Source organism: Mustelus asterias, chromosome 2 (genome assembly GCF_964213995.1).
Source record: "Mustelus asterias chromosome 2, sMusAst1.hap1.1, whole genome shotgun sequence".
NCBI lineage: Eukaryota > Metazoa > Chordata > Chondrichthyes > Carcharhiniformes > Triakidae > Mustelus > Mustelus asterias.
Window position 1 is genome coordinate 153,145,151 of NC_135802.1, and position 16,249 is coordinate 153,161,399.

General features: G+C 44.6%; 1 protein-coding gene across 1 annotated transcript in view; it reads right to left on the minus strand.

The window, feature by feature from the left end:
- The window catches only part of slc6a19a.1 (solute carrier family 6 member 19a, tandem duplicate 1), a 46,571-nt gene that overhangs the window by 15,368 nt on the left and 14,954 nt on the right, over positions 1-16,249 (minus strand). The window contains exons 2-4 of the mRNA XM_078229164.1: positions 11,783-11,923; positions 6,902-7,039; positions 4,667-4,848 (exon numbers count right to left, since the gene is read on the minus strand). Of these exons, the coding sequence (XP_078085290.1) occupies positions 4,667-4,848; positions 6,902-7,039; positions 11,783-11,923 (461 nt within the window). The remainder of the gene's footprint in view (positions 1-4,666; positions 4,849-6,901; positions 7,040-11,782; positions 11,924-16,249) is intronic.

Sequence of the window (16,249 nt, forward strand, 5' to 3'; positions counted from 1 at the left end):
GCCATTATCAGATTGAATGGTGGAACAGGCTCAAAGGGCCGAATAGAAACATAGAAACATAGAAAAACTACAGCACAATACAGGCCCTTCAGCCCACAAAGTTGTGCCGAACATGTCCCTACCTTAGCGATTACTAGGCTTACCTATAACCCTCTATCTTACTAAGTTCCATGAACTTATCTAAAAGTCTCTCAAAAGACCCTATCAAATTCGCCTCCACCACCGTTGCTGGCAGCCGATTCCACGCACCCACTACCCTCTGAGTGAAAAACTTACCCCTGACATCTCCTCTGTACCTACTCCCCAGCACCTTAAACCTGTGTCCTCTTGTGGCAACCATTTCTGCCCTGGGAAAAAGCCTCTGACTATCCACTCGATCAATGCCTCTCAACATCTTATACACCTCTATCAGGTCACCCCTCATCCTTTGTCTCTCCAAGGAGAAAAGGCCGAGCTCACTCAACCTATCCTCATAAGGCAACATCCTTGTAAATCTCCTCTGCACCCTTTCTATGGCTTCCACATCCTTTTTGTAATGAGGCGACCAGAACTGAGCACAGTACTCCAAGTGTGGTCTGACCAGGGTCTTATATAGCTGCAACACTATCTCACGACTCCTAAACTCAATTCCTCGATTGATGAAGGCCAGTACACCATAAGCCTTCTTAACCACAGCCTCAACCTGCACAGCTGCTTTGAGCGTCCTATGAACTTGGACCCCAAGATCCTTCTGATCTTCCACTCTGCCAAGAGTCCTACCATTAATATTATATTCCGCCATCCTATTTGACCTGCCAAAATGAACCACCTCACACTTATCTGGGTTGAACTCCATCTGCCACTTCTCCGCCCAGTCTTGCATCCTATCAATGTCTCGCTGCAACTTCTGACATCCCTCCACACTATCCACAACACCTCCAACCTTTGTGTCATCAGCAAACTTACCAACCCATCCCTCCACTTCCTCATCCAGGTCATTTATAAAAATCACAAAGAGTAAGGGTCCCAGAACAGATCCCTTGGGCTCTCCACTGGTGACCAACCTCCATGCAGAATATGACCCATCTATAACCACTCTTTGCCTTCTGTGGACAAGCCAGTTCTGGATCCACAAAGTAATGTCCCCTTGGATCCCATGCTCCCTCACTTTCTCAATAAGCCTTCCATGGGGCACCTTATCAAATGCCTTGCTGAAGTCCATATATACTACATCTACTGCTCTTCCTTCATCAATGTGTTTAGTCACATCCTCAAAAAATTCAACCAGGCTCGTAAGGCATGATCTGCCTTTGACAAAGCCATGCTGACTATTCTTAATCATATTATACCTATCCAAATGTTCATAAATCCTGCCTCTCAGGATCTTCTCCATCAACTTACCAACCACTGAGGTTAGACTCACTGGTCTATAATTTCCAGGGCTATCTCTACTCCCTTTCTTGAATAAAGGAACAACATCCGCAATCCTCCAATCCTCCGGAACCTCTCCTGTCTCCATTGATGATGCAAAGATCATCACCAGAGGCTCAGCAATCTCCTCCCTCACCTCCCACAGTAGCCTGGGGTACATCTCATCCGGTCCCAGTGACTTATCTAACTTGATGCTTTTCAAAAGTTCCAACACATCCTCTTTCTTAATATCTACATGCTCAAGCTTTTCAGTCCGCTGCAAGTCTGCACTACAACCACCAAGATCCTTTTCCATAGTGAATACTGAAGTAAAGTATTCATTAAGTACCTCTGCTATTTTTTCCGGTTCCATACAAACTTTCCCACCGTCACACTTGATAGGTCCTATTCTTTCACGTCTTATCCTCTTGCTCTTCACATACTTGTAGAATGCCTTGGGGGTTTTCCTTAATCCTGTCTGCCAAGGCCTTCTCATGACCCCTTCTGGCTCTCCTAATTTCCTTCTTAAGATCCTTCCTATTAGCCATATACTCTTCAAGATCTCTAACATTACCTCGCTCCCTGAACCTTTTGTAAGCTTTTCTTTTCTTCTTGACTAGATTCATTACAGCCTTTGTACACCACGGTTCCTGTAACCTACCATAACTTCCCTGTCTCATTGGAACGTTGCTATGCAGAACTCCAGACAATATTCCCTGAAAATTTGCAACATTTCTTCCGTACATTTCCCTGAGAAAACCTCTTTCCAATTTAAGCCTCCAATTTCCTGCCTGATGGCCTCATAATTCTCCTTACTCCAATTAAACACTTTTCTAACTTGTCTGATTGTATCTCTCTCCAATGCTATTGTAAAGGAGATAGAATTATGATCACTATCTCCAAAATGCTCTCCCACTGAGAGATCTGACACCTGCCCAGGTTCATTTCCCAATACCAAATCAAGTACAGCCTCTCCTCTTGTCGTCCTACTCCTGCTCCTATTTTGTAGATTTCTAAGTAACTCGATGGACCAGGTGGTCTTTTCTCATCCTTCATTTTTGGATGCTCAGATACTTGTACCAGTTAAAGTGTCAATTTTTCCCCCATCCCTCCTGCAGGGCTCAGTTGCAGCTCTCTTACACACTTGCCACCAGATATGGCTTTCCAGCTCTATAGGACTCAGCTGTTCAGCCTATAAACTCAACGCGGCTATCAGTGAAGCCCATTAGATACCCATTTAAAATGTTATTTTGATGCATTTCTTCTTCAGAGATGATTATAAAGATTATCCTGCAATCCAACCAGCTGTTATCAACATAGATTCATAGAGTCACAGAGGTTTACAGTATGGAAACAGGCCCTTCAGCCCAACTTGTCCATGCCGCCCTTTTTTTAAAACCACTAAGCTAGTCCCAGTTGCCCGTGTTTGGCCCATATCCCTCTATACCCATCTTACCCCTGTAATTGTCTAAATGCTTTTTAAAAGACCTCTACTACTACCTCTGGTAGCTTGTTCCAGACACTCACCACCCTCTGTGTGAAAAAAGTTCCCCTCTGGACCGTTTCGTATCTCTCCCCTCTCACCTTAAACCTCTGGTTTTAGACTCCCCTACCTTTGGAAAAGGATGTTGACTATCTAGCTGATCTATGCCCCTCATTATTTCATAGACCCCGATAAGAACTTGAACATGTTGGCTGGGTCCTGGGTACGTAACAGGCAACAGTGAAAGGTAACTGTGATGCTCCAATGCGGGTAAGTCTGGGTTTAACTGTGGTATCTGCTGCAACGTGAATGTATCTGTACCACATGGACTGCAACGGTTCAAGAAGGCAGCTCCCATCAAGGGCAACAAGGGATGGGCAATAAATGTTGGCCCAGCCAGCGACGCCCACATCCCATGAAAGAATAAAGCAAAATGTCATATTGGGATGAGGCCATGAAGATTCACACATGAGCACTCGGACTTAATAAAAAAGCGATGACCAGCATTAGCAAGAATGTGATGGAGTAAATGTCGACACCTTCCTGAATAAAGGGGAGGATAAGGATTGCATTTTCTCTTTTAAAGCAAGATTGCTGATGTCACTGAGGGAAGAGCAGCCAAGCAGAGTCTTCTGGTGGATATTGTACGCAGGAAAACACAATGGCATTGGTTCACTTTAACGGTGCAAAGTGATTGAATTAAAGAACGGGGAATTCTGCTGAAGCTGCATTGAAATTCGATTGGACCACAATTTGGACACGGCACCCAGTACTGGTTGTCATAGGGTGAGAAGGATATAGAGGCACTGGGAGAGGGTTCAGAGAACAGGATGATACCAGAAATGTGCAAGTACAACATACATATCAGGCTAGAAAAAGGAAGACCAAGGGATAACTTAACGCAATTTCCTAACTATGAAACCCACTCCCCCCACCCACCCGCTCTTCTGTTTTCTATCACTGGTCTATGCTAAGTTAACAATGGGTTATTGATAAGGGCAATATTGCTGTCCTCAGCTCCAATCCTACAGAATTCATGTATGTAATTTCCTAACTATGTTAGGAGTTGTGGGTTTTACACAAAATGAAAAGATGTGGTTTGCCTGCGTAGATTCACACTAATAATAGGTTTACTCTACAAGCTCTTCTCTGCACAGAGAACAAACTGATGGCAAAACAGCAACCTCTGCAACACCCTAATGACATGGCCAGCTCTTAAAGCAACCTGCAGCTATTTAAATATGTAACAAGATTTTTAAAATGATGTGTTGATAGCGTGGATACAGAGAGAATGTTTCCTCTTGTGGGGAAAAGTGTAACTCGAGGCCAACAATATGAGGCAGTCACCAAGAAATCCGATAGGGAATTCAGGAGAAAGTTTTGTATCCAAAGAATGGTAAGAATGCAGAACTCACTACCACGGGAAGCTGGGACAAATAATATTGATGCCTGAAGGGGAAAAGGGACAAGTGTCTGAAGGAGAAGGGAATTGAGGGTTACAGTGGTAGATTTAGGTGAGGAAAGGTGGGAGGAGGCTCAAGTGGAGCCTGACTGTTTGAACCAATAGCTGAGTTCAATGCTGTAAATCTTGTGCGATCCGACATGATTCTATGTAAAACAAATTAAGATGTTCCATCAGATCTGTGGCTAAAATGAAATGGCGCGAAACATCCTTCAGGATAATTCGGAACGTGAGGTAAAAGGCTGAGGCCCATCTCCCCGTCAAAGCACTTTCATTACACAATAGAAAGCTTACATTTCTACAAACAGATATAATGAAGGAATGAACTGTACCTTGCCAGTTGTTTCAATGCCTCTGATTGTGCATACATACAGCACAGCCCAAGCACATATAAGACAGAGTAACAGCCACCACTGGATTGTACCTGAATCACTGATATTGGTTGAAATGTTTAATGTTTCCCTGTACCAGTAATAATCTACTGGAGAGCTCCTGGTACATTCTTCTACAAATCCTGTCAAAACATAATTAAACATAGCCGAGGAAGATATTACTCATGATGCGAGAGTACTGTAGCAAGGAACCCGCGTGATTAAAATGCTAATCTTTCCAACCAGTTAGTACACAGACTCTCTCCATCAAACTCCCACTTTCGTGCTAACTGGTATCAAAATGTAGATTCTATTGTGGATTGATGTCCACTGGGAAACTTAATTGAGAATTGTCCAATGCGTTTCATTACAGCTAGCAGATCATGAAGGTCAGGTCATGAAGGTGAGTATCGTAGAATCCCTACAGTGCAGGAAGAGGCCACTCAGCCCAGACACAGAGTGTCTCACCCAGGCCCTCTCCCTTGCCCCATCCCCATAACCCCACACATCCATCTAACCTACAAATCTTTGGATACTAAGGGGTAATTTAGCAGGCCAATCAACCTAATCTACCCATCTTTTGACACGAAGGGGCAATTCACCGTGGCCAATCCACCTAACCTGCACATTTTTGGACTGTGGGAGGAAACCAGAGCACTCGGAGAAAACCCACGCAGACACGGGGAGAATGTGCACACCCCATACAGACAGTTAGCTGAGGCCGGAATCGAACCCGAGTCTCTGGCGTTGTGAAGCAGCAGTGCTAACCACTGTGCCACTGCGCCGCCCATAATGTCCTATTCCTTTCCCCATTGTGCTGATCATTGTTTTAAATGCATCCCTGCTAATTGCTTTAACCTCTCTGTGGGTTAGCAAGTTTCGAACCACACTCTGGGTGAAGGGGTTTCTCTGAAATTCTTTATTAAATTATTAATGTTTTATCTGAGATTTGCAGCCCCTAGTTTTCGTCCTGTCAGTCGAAGCATCTTCTTTATGTCCACCCTATCAAATCCTTTCACGTAGGAATCATAGAATGGTTACGGCACAGAAAGAGGCCATTCGAACATTGCATCGATGCTAGCACAATCAGGACACACCCCCCACTCCCCCCCACCAACCCGCTCTTCTGTTTTCTATCACTGGTCTATGCTAAGTTACAATGGGTTATTGATAAGGGCAATATTGCTGTCCTCAGCTCCAACCCTACAGAATTCACAGGATTGCTATTCATCAACCCATGGGTTTTCTGCGAGTGCTCTGGTTTCCTCCCACAGTCCAAAAATGTGCAGACGTATGTTTCCGAATATTGCCTGTGTCCAGGGTGGGGTTCAGCTGCGATGCCCCCTTCAGTCAAACAGCCTGCTGAAACTCAGGCCCTGGTTTCTATGGAGTTGGAAAGATGGTGGAGCCTGATGCTGGAATTTCCTCCACTCCCACGCCACCAATTTCCGTTGGGTGGGGACAAGGGTGTGTGTAGCGAGCCTGCACCTTGAACTCCTGGTCTGGACATATTTATTGCCAGGGTCACCATATTCACCCCCCCCCCCCAACTCCCCCCCCCCCCCCCCCCCCCCTCATCCCCCCAGCAACCATTGTCTCAATTTGGGGACCGTTTGAAAGGTAAGTTCAAAAGGTTTTACCCATGCCCCCATGCATCTTCCATGCTCCCCATGCCCCCTCCATGCCAACTCATGCCAACACTTGCAACGCACACAGCAACCACTATGGCTTCTCATATCTTCCATGCCAATTCATGGCTCTCCCATGCCCATTCACCCAATATGCATGATGCACAAAACCATATAATAATAATGATGTGTGTTTAACTGCTCAGAAAAAAGGTCACCCATTCACAAATCTCAGTCACAAAAGATCCAGCTATTCCTGTAATCCTATTAAAATGTTATCCAGATAGACAATTAATATATCGATAACAGAGGCTTATTTTTGTGCAAATAAACATTGAGACATTGACAAAAGAGATCACAGAGCAAATTATTTATTACAACCACTTAAAAGATGTCAATCAAAGTCAACAGTTCTCTGCAGCTATCCAAACAGAAACCCCAGCTTTTCTGAGTCTGGGCTCTGAGCCAAGCATGCAGAATGAGGAAAGGTGTAAGAACTCTTTCAATGGAACTAGAAGGCTAATATGTAGCAATAAGAAATTTTGTAAAACACAATATTAATTAATACCTGTATTATTAGCTGTCATTGGACATCTATCCCAGGGTAGAGGGTCTTGGAATGAGTTGAAGAAGTACCACAGAACCAAGGCAATTATACTGTTGTAATATAACCCAACCAGGAATGAAACCAGCATTGAGGCTATACCTGAGGAAATGAGAGTCAAGAAAAATGTTATAAATCTACCAAAGTGTAGAAAGAGCAACTGTGACTATTCACACCACAATAGGGAATTATTCAGAAATAAATGACAATGGACAGAACAACATAATTTCAGTAACAAATTATTCTTGTCCACGATAAATTGTGCGCTGATACCCTACCTATAGACTAAGGTTAGCACTTGAAGTCAGCAGGATTGTGAATGTTGCTTATAACGTGTTGAGTGTTTGGAAATGTGGCTGTAAATTCAAAAATCAGGTGTCTCCAATTAACTGAAAAAATTAAAAACTCGGGCAAAATTTGGCATTGCATAATTTTAATGCACATCTTAGACATGGCTCCCTCTCTTTACGGACGTATTAACTGATTAGCATTTGTACACCACTGCCCCATCATGCATTTCATGTGGTGACAGAGTTTTGGTATCTACAGTGTGTCCGTGCATGTTTTTGTGTTTGTGAGTGTTTATATGAGTGTGTGCATTTGATTGTGTGTGTGCGTAAGTGTGTGTGTGTGTAAGTGTGTGTGTGTGTGTGTGTGAAAGTGTGTGTGTGTGTAAGTGTGTGTGTGTGTGTAAGTGTGTGTGTGTGTAAGTGTGTGTGTGTGTGCGTGATTGTGTGTGTGATTATGTGTGTGCGTGTGCGTATGTGTGAGTGTATGTATGAGTGTGTCTGCATATGTGTGTGTGTGTGAGAGAGAGAGTGTGTGTGCATATGTGTGTGTGTGTGAGAGAGAGAGTGTGTGTGCATATGTGTGTGTATAGTGTCTGCTTGTGGCAGTGTGTTTGTGGGAGTGTGTGGGTGGGAGTGTGTGAATGTGAGTGTGTGTGAATGTGAGAGAGTGTGTGTGCGTGATTGAGTGTGGGTGTGTGTGTGGGCGTGTGCATGTGTGAGTACGAGTGTGAGAGTGTGTGTGTGTCTGTGAGTGTGTGAGAGAGAGTGTGTGTGTATAGCGTCTGTGCGTGGCAGTGTGTGTGGGAGTGCGTGAGTGTGGGAGTGTGTGTGAGAATGTATGTGTATATATGTAATGTTGTGATTTATCTCAAGAGGCTTGGAATACAAAAGCAGGGATGTACTTCTGAGGCTTTATAAAGCACTGGTTAGGCCCCATTTGGAGTACTGTGAGCAATTTTGGGCCCCACACCTCAGGAAGGACATACTGGCACTGGAGCGGGTCCAGTGGAGATTCACACGGATGATCCCAGGAATGGTAGGCCTGACATACGATAAACGTCTGAGGATCATGGGATTATATTCATTGGAGTTTAGGAGGTTGAGGGGAGATCTGATAGAAACTTACAAGATAATGAACGGCTTAGATAGGATGGACGTAGGGAAGTTGTTTCCATTAACAGGGGAGACTAGGACGCGGGGGCACAGCCTTAGAATAAAAGGGAGTCACTTTAGAACAGAGATGAGGAGAAATTTCTTCAGCCAGAGAGTGGTGGGTCTGTGGAATTCATTGCCACAGAGGGCTGTGGAGGCCGAGACGTTGAGCGTCTTCAAGACAGAAATTGATAAATTCTTGATTTCTCGAGAAATTAAGGGCTATGGGGAGAGAGCGGATAAATGGAGTTGAAATCAACCATGATTGAATGGTGGAGTGGACTCGATGGGCCGAATGGCCTTACTTCCGCTCCTATGTCTTATGGTCTTATGGTCTTATATGTGTGTGTGTGCACTCATGCACATGTTTTGAACATATCCTCTGAAATTCCTCTCTGCTATTTTACCAGAGGAATTATTTTGAACTCTGTTAGAACAGAAGAACAAATAAATTTCAGGTGAGTGCAGCCAGTGTCCAGATCATCCCAGTGTAAAATCATTGATATGAGTGCTCTGTGCTGTAGATAATAACACAGTAGTATTTGACAATATGGCAAAAACTAAATTCTCTTCAATGTTCCTACTTCACAGTATGATGTAGTTCAAGCTATGACACAACTCTTTACAACTTGAGACAAAACTGCAGAGTGGTGTCCATGTAAGCTTTAAGCAGCATTTATTCCCAAATTCAATTTTATGGAAAGGCTCAGTGCAAGATTGCTTTGAAGAAGAATATCGTGCGATTGTGCTTGGGTGATTGACAGCAGGTTTTACTCCCCTTGGAGAAACTTGGTTTGTTCTCACTGGAAGGACGGAGGTTGAGGGGCGACCTGACAGAAGTCTACAAGATAATGAGGGGCATAGACAGAGTGGATAGTCAGAAGCTTCTTCCCATTGTGGAAGAGTCAATTACTAGGGGGTATAGGTTTAAGGTGTGAGGGGCAAGGTTTAAAGGAGATGTACGAGGCAAGTGTTTTTACACAGAGGGTGGTGGGAGCCTGGAACTTGCTGCCAGGGGAGGTAATGGAAGCAGATACGATAGTGAGTTTTAAGTGGTGTCTGACAAACATAAGATGGGAATAGAGGGATATGGTTCAGTCGGGCAGCATGGTCGGTGCAGGCTTGGAGGGCCGAATGGCCTGTTCCTGTGCTGTAATTTTCTTTGTTCTTAACCTGCCCCACAAGGAATGGTCAGGAGAATCTTTCACCCTTAAAAACCACCATTCACTTTAACTGTCTGCCCCCTGCCCCATTCTGCCACTTGTAAATGGGGTGTTGGGGGTGGTCAAGCAATCCCACCCTCTCTCCCTGTTAGCACCCTTAACCTGGCCATGTGGGAAAACAATCGAACTGAAGGGGTGATGGCGGTGGGCGCAGCACATGGGTAAGGCCGTGATGGGTAGCACATAGTGACAAGTGTCATTGACTGAACATCTCGTTTGCTCTAAGCTGTGCCAATTGCCTCTTTATAGCTTCGTCAGAAAGACTGTGGGACTCTTACCGCTGGAGATACTCTGCTCCTCTCACCATTGCAAGTTGGTTTCTACTCTGTCTCCCTCTCCAAATTGTGTACTTGTGCCCCTCTAGGGGTCTGAATTAACTACAAATGCGGGGCAAGAACTACAGCACAATGAGATTTTTGGGCTTCTGCTGCTTTCCCTCAGAGTTCAAAACATCCTCCTGCGAATTCTGAATCTAAAAATAGACAATCGAAGAATTCTGCCCATTTCGAACTCAGGCAGTTGTCAAATTGCTTCTCCGTGTATGGAGGAAATGACCAAAGAGCGACTGGAAAATGACTGGGGAAATCTGCATTTCAAAAGCTTTATTCTCACAATCAGATTGTTGCAAAAAAAGAAAAGCAGGAGTAGGCCATTCGGCCCTTCAAGTCTGTTCCGCCCTTCAATCAGCTCATGGGTGATGTTTGGCCAAAACTCTACTTTCTCGCGTTATCCCATAACCCTGAAATCCCAAAAACCTATCGATCTGTGTCAGGAATATACTGAGTGCCCGAGGCTCGCTGCGGTGTGGAATCCCAAAGATTCACAACCCTTTGAGTGAAGAAACTTCTCCTCATCTCAACCCTAACTTGCTGGCTTCTCACTCTCTGGTTGGGAGGAGGTCCAGGAGAAACATCCTGCCGCATCTACTCTGTCAAACCCCTCAGAACTTTGAAATGTGCGGATTAGATCATTTCTCCTTCCTCTGAACCTTAGGAATATAGGCCTACGCCACTCAACCTCTCCTTGGAAGATAATCGCCTCATCCCAGTAATAGGCCTTTCTTTCGCATCTTTCAAGGCAAGTATATCCTTCCTTAGGTAAAGAGATCAAAATTCTATGCAGTGCTCCAAGTGCGCTCTCTGCAAAATCCCATAGAAATGTAGTAAACCTCCTTCACTCTCAACCACTTTCAAGTAAAAAATAACTTACCATTTGCTTTCCTGATTACCTACTGTAGTTTCATCTGAACATTCGGTGATTTTGTACAAGGACACCCAAATCTCCCCAAATACCAAAGTTTCCCAGTCTCTCACATGTCTGTCCTTGGCCTGCTGCAATGTTCCAGTGAAGCTCAATGCAAACTGGAGCAACAGCATCGCATCTTCCGGCTCGGCACTTTACAGCCTTCCTGTCTCAACATCGAATTCAACAACTTCAGATGATTAGCTCTACCCCACCTCCACCCCTTTGTTTTCATTTTATTTATTTTTTAACTGTTCTCTACCTTTTATTTCTTTATTGTCCTTCTTTATCTTTCTTCCCCCCCCCACTCTTTCCCCCTATTTTATCCCCCCTTTTCTTACCTTTTCTCTCCCTTTGGTTCCCTTTTTCCCCTTTTTCTCAATTTTACCTCTCTCACACCCATCTCCCCCGTCCCCCCACATCTTCATCTGTCACAGTTTACCCTCTGATTTCTCTGCCATTTGGCCATTCACACCTTCCATTCTCTCTATGGGCTGCCATTAGCAGCCTTTCCCCTTGGTTTTGTGGCTGTGACTCATCTTTCATTCCTTCACACTGCAGTATAAATATCTCCCATTTTCTATGCCTTTTAGCTTTGACAAAGGGTCATCTGGACTCGAAACGTCAGCTCTTTTCTCTCCTTACAGATGCTGCCAGACCTGCTGAGATTTTCCAGCACTTTTTCTTTTGGTTTCCCAGTCTCTCGCCTTTTGAAAAATATTTGGTTTTTCTATTTTTCCTGCTGGAACAGACCATTTTGCACTTTACCTCCTTGCACTCCATCAGTCATGTTCTTGTTCAATCACTCAACCCGGTTATGTCCCTTTGTAACTTCTTTGAGCCTCGCTCACAGCGTTCTCCCCCTGTCTAACTTTGAATCGTCAGCAAACTTGCACAAGTTACACACGGCACGTGCAATTTCACCTCGGGTCACTTACCCACTCCTTTTAGATACGGGTGAATAGAACTCCAGACCCCCACGCTGCCTTTACGTAGACGCTGCCCAATGGCAAACTCAAGGTGCAAGAGTGGGACACCCTCGAGCACCAGTAGGATGAGAAACGGAATCATGAACGCTCCTGTAAAGAGGAAAAATATATTGAGGCAAAATGGCACAGTTCACCTCCCCGGTCTTTAACATGTCTGTGCTCGTTGAAGATGCTCGATGCTGGGGACTGGAACACTTTCCATTTCTGATAGGTAAATTTTCCAGTCTCGCCCACCGCAGGAATTTGTGGGAAAACTTGACGGACTATTTAAAGGTCCATTGACCTTGGGTGGGAATTTCTGGCCTTGGGGCGAACGTGACTGGAAAATTCTACTCATAGTGTCAGCGCCCAAGCACCTCAGTGTGAGGCACATTGCTTTCATTCTGCCCCAGCCACGTGTCTCAGCCTTAGCCTTCGGAGACTACTACTTTGCCATTTCTTTCTATTTCCAACACCAATTGTCCTATTGTGTAGGAGACTACCTGTTTGAGACAAAATTTCAAAGTTTGTTGCTTCATGTTCTTAAATGTATTTTTGTTTAAATACAAACACCTAGCTGGAACTCAATTATTTGCATAGTTTACATAAATTTTACAACCTTGCTTTATTTTGAAAATGCATAAGGATTTCTTATTGTCACATGAATGCATGTGGAGTAAAAAGTTGCAAGGAATGGGTTATATTTTCAGTGTCAAGGTGGTGTAATCATGATATCATGAAACAATGATACTGGGGAGATACATCGATGATTTCTTAAATCAAAACAGTAGTTTATTTACATTGAGCTGTAGAACTTCACTGGCATTCACCAGGCCTATTAACTTGACGGTGAATTGACAGCGTTTTACTATTGCTTTCATTATGTTCCTCTAACTTTTCAGAATTGGTGTTAGGCACTGTACGCTCATTATTTCATGAACTGAATTGAGATTGCCCACACTGATTCTGCATAGAATTCTTTGAGCCAATAAAATAGACCATCCGTCCATCTGTCTTGGCTAAATTTGTATCCAAAGTTCAGCATTTAATGTACCGTGCCATCCCAGCTCATTTGGACCTTGGGTGGCTCTAGTGGTGAACACAGTAAGAAGTTTAACAACACCAGGTTAAAGTCCAACCCTCTGAAGGTTGGACTTTAAGCTGGTATTGTTAAACTTCTTACTGTGTTTACCCCAGTCCAACGCCGGCATCTCCACATCATGTCTAGTGATGAAGGCAGACCTGTTGCTCGAATTTACAACCATGGCAAACAGTTTGGATTGCAGTTGTTATTTAAAATCCATGTGCTCACGTGTGGGTCAACAAAACGTGTGGACATTGTTTAAGTAATAACATTTTGCAGCTACATTACAGATAAGCTGAAGGGTTGACTCTGTTTTCAGACTTATCCTGTGCTTCTCCCCAATTAAGCGAGACAGTGCGTGCGTGCTTGAACGGCCTTATTTCTTTTACAAATGGACATCTTTGTAACTAAATTATAGCCAGACAAAGAAAGTAAACAGCATTGAATTCAACACAAAAGTTCAAATTGTATAAAATGAAAGATGAGAGGTCATACGACACCCAGGTTATAGTCCAACAGGATTAAGAGGGAGAATTCAGTGTGGCCAATGCACCAAACCAACACATCTTTTCAGACTGTGGGAAGAAACCCATGTAGACACGGGGAGAAGATGCAGACAGTGACCCAAGCCGGGTCCCTGGCGCTGTAAGGCAGCAGTGCTGCATTAGACTCAGAGAGAGAGACAGAGAGACAGAGAGAGAGAGAAAGAGACACTGGCCGGAATTTCACCGGACCGGCACGCCTGTCCTGATTCCGGGCGCGGGCGAGGCTCAGAGAACGGCATTCTCCGTTGGCCTCAGGTGGGATCGTACGAACCTCAAGTGGGCCACCGTGCCACCGTGCCACCGTGCCACCCTTTAACAATTAGAAAAATCACCGGCATGGAGAAGATGAGAAGTCATCAAGGCACCAGGTTATAGTCCAACAGCTTGTGATTTCAAATAAACCTGTTGGACTATAACCTGGGAAGGCAGATAGAAGATTAAGCAGACACCAAAAACAGGAGTCTTGATATACAGAACTCCGCATTTTAGACATTTTAATAAAAAAATAATTCATGGAGAATTTCACAACACAAAGAGATGAAAGAAATTCTTTGGGTGAAAATGTGGATTGTATTTATCAATGGAGATAAAGACAACGGCAGGAAAGCAATGAGTGAACTTTCAGAGATTTTTAGGACTATGGGAGTAACTGCTTCATTTATAGAACACTCTGCCATCTAGTGCAATCTAACTGAATTAAGATGACGTATTCAGAATTAAACTATGTATAGATTCCTGGGGTTACGGGGACAGGGTGGGATTGTTATCGGTGCAGTCTCGATGGGCTGAGTGGCCTCCTGTAGGGATTCTATGATTCTATCTTAAAAGGGCTGAGAGGTATGGGAACTCTGGCATTAAGATAGTAAGGAAGTGTAAATGATCCTGCTGGACCTGGACAAAGCCTTAAGACCAGGGAATATTTGGGATTAATATATAACTTATTTATCATTCAATTCTTCCTTGTATATTCTCTGCTAGGGATGGTTATTTGGCCTGGATGTGGCTCCCTGTGTGGTATATCAGCCAAATATCTTTCTTCATGGGTGAGATTCTACATAAGAATATAATAGCACCATAGAATTACAGTTTGGTTACAGCACCAAAGGAGGCCATTCGGCCTGCAATGGTGGTGCTGGCCCTCTGAAGGAACAATTTATCCAGTGCCACTCCCCACTTCTCCCTATGGCCCAGCACATTTTTATTATTGAGATCCTGATCCAATTTCCTCTGGAAGGCCTCGATTGAATCTGCCTCCACCACACTCTCGGGCAGCACATTCCAGATCCTAACCACTCACATGTGAAAAGGTCCCTCCTTCTGTCGCCATTGTTGATGAGCTCAAATCTGTGCCCTCTGGTTTTCGATCCTTCCACCAATGGGAACTATTTCATTCCATCTACCCTGTCAAGCCCCCTCATGATTTTGAACACCTCGATCGAATCCCCTCTCAACCTTCTTCTCTCCAAGAATAGTCCCAACCTCTCCGATCTATCTAAGTAACTGAAAATCCTCATTCCTGGAACCTGTCTCATGAATCTTACTGCACCCTCACAGAACAGAATCATAGAATCCCTACAGTGCAGAAGGAGGCCCATCGAGCCTGTACCGATAACAATCCCACCCAGACCCTATCCCCGTAACGCCATGCATTTACCCTGCTAATCCCCCTGACATTAAGGGGCAATTTAACATGGCCAATCCACCTAACCCGCACATCTTTTGATTGTGGGAGGAAACTGGAGCACTCGGAGGAAACCCACGCAGACACGGGAAGAACGTGCAATTGAATGAGGAACCCTGGCGCTGTGAAGGCAGCAGTGCTAACCACTGTGCCATCATGCCACCCTCTCTAATGCTTTCACACTCTTCCTAAAGGGTGATGCCCAGGACTGGAAACAATACTTAATTCAGGCCAAATCAGCGTCTTGTACAAATTTAGCTTCCTTGCTTTTATACTCTATGCCCCTATTAATAAAACTTAGGATGCTGCATGCCTTATGAACCAATTTATGTACATATACACCCAGCTCCCTCAGCTCCTGAATCCCCTGTACAATTATACCCTTTGCTTTATATTAGGTGGGAATTTATGGCTGTTTCCACTGGCAGGATCTTCGGGTCCCGCTGACAGCGACCCCCTCCCCCCCACTCAGTTGAAGGGCAAATGAGGATGGGCAATAAATGCCAGTGAAACCTACAGGGGTGGCACGGTGGCACAGTGGTTAGCACTGCTGCCTCACAGCACCAGGGACCTAGGTTTGATTCCTAGCTTGGGTCACTGTCTGTGCAGAGTCTGCACATTCTCCCCGTGTCTGTGCAGGTTTCCTCCGGGTGCTCCAGTTTCCTCCCACAGTCCAAAGATGTGCAGGTTAGGTTGATTGACCATGTTAAATTGCCCCGTAGTGTCCCAAGATATGCAGGTTAGTGTCGTAAATATGTGTGGTTATGGGGTAAGCCTGGGTAAAAGTCAGAGCAGACTTGATGGGCTGAATGGCCTCCTTCTGAGCTGTAGGAATTCTTTGATTCAAATGGCCAGCGTTCCAAGGGATGACAAAGAAAATGCCCCAAAGACAGTCTGAAACTCTCATTGAAACCCAGCAGCAGTGACCTTATTGACTGGGAGGAGCTGGCTACCAAGCATTCAAAATGGCGGCAACCTGTCCATCAAGCTGCATCACACTCTGAGATCAGGCACCTTAATGATGAGGAAGAGAGGGAAGCAAATCCTGCATTCCGGACCCCTCTACCTCATCGGAAATCCTGTCCCATGTGCCCAAAGACCTGCAGGTCAAAAATCACCCTATTCAG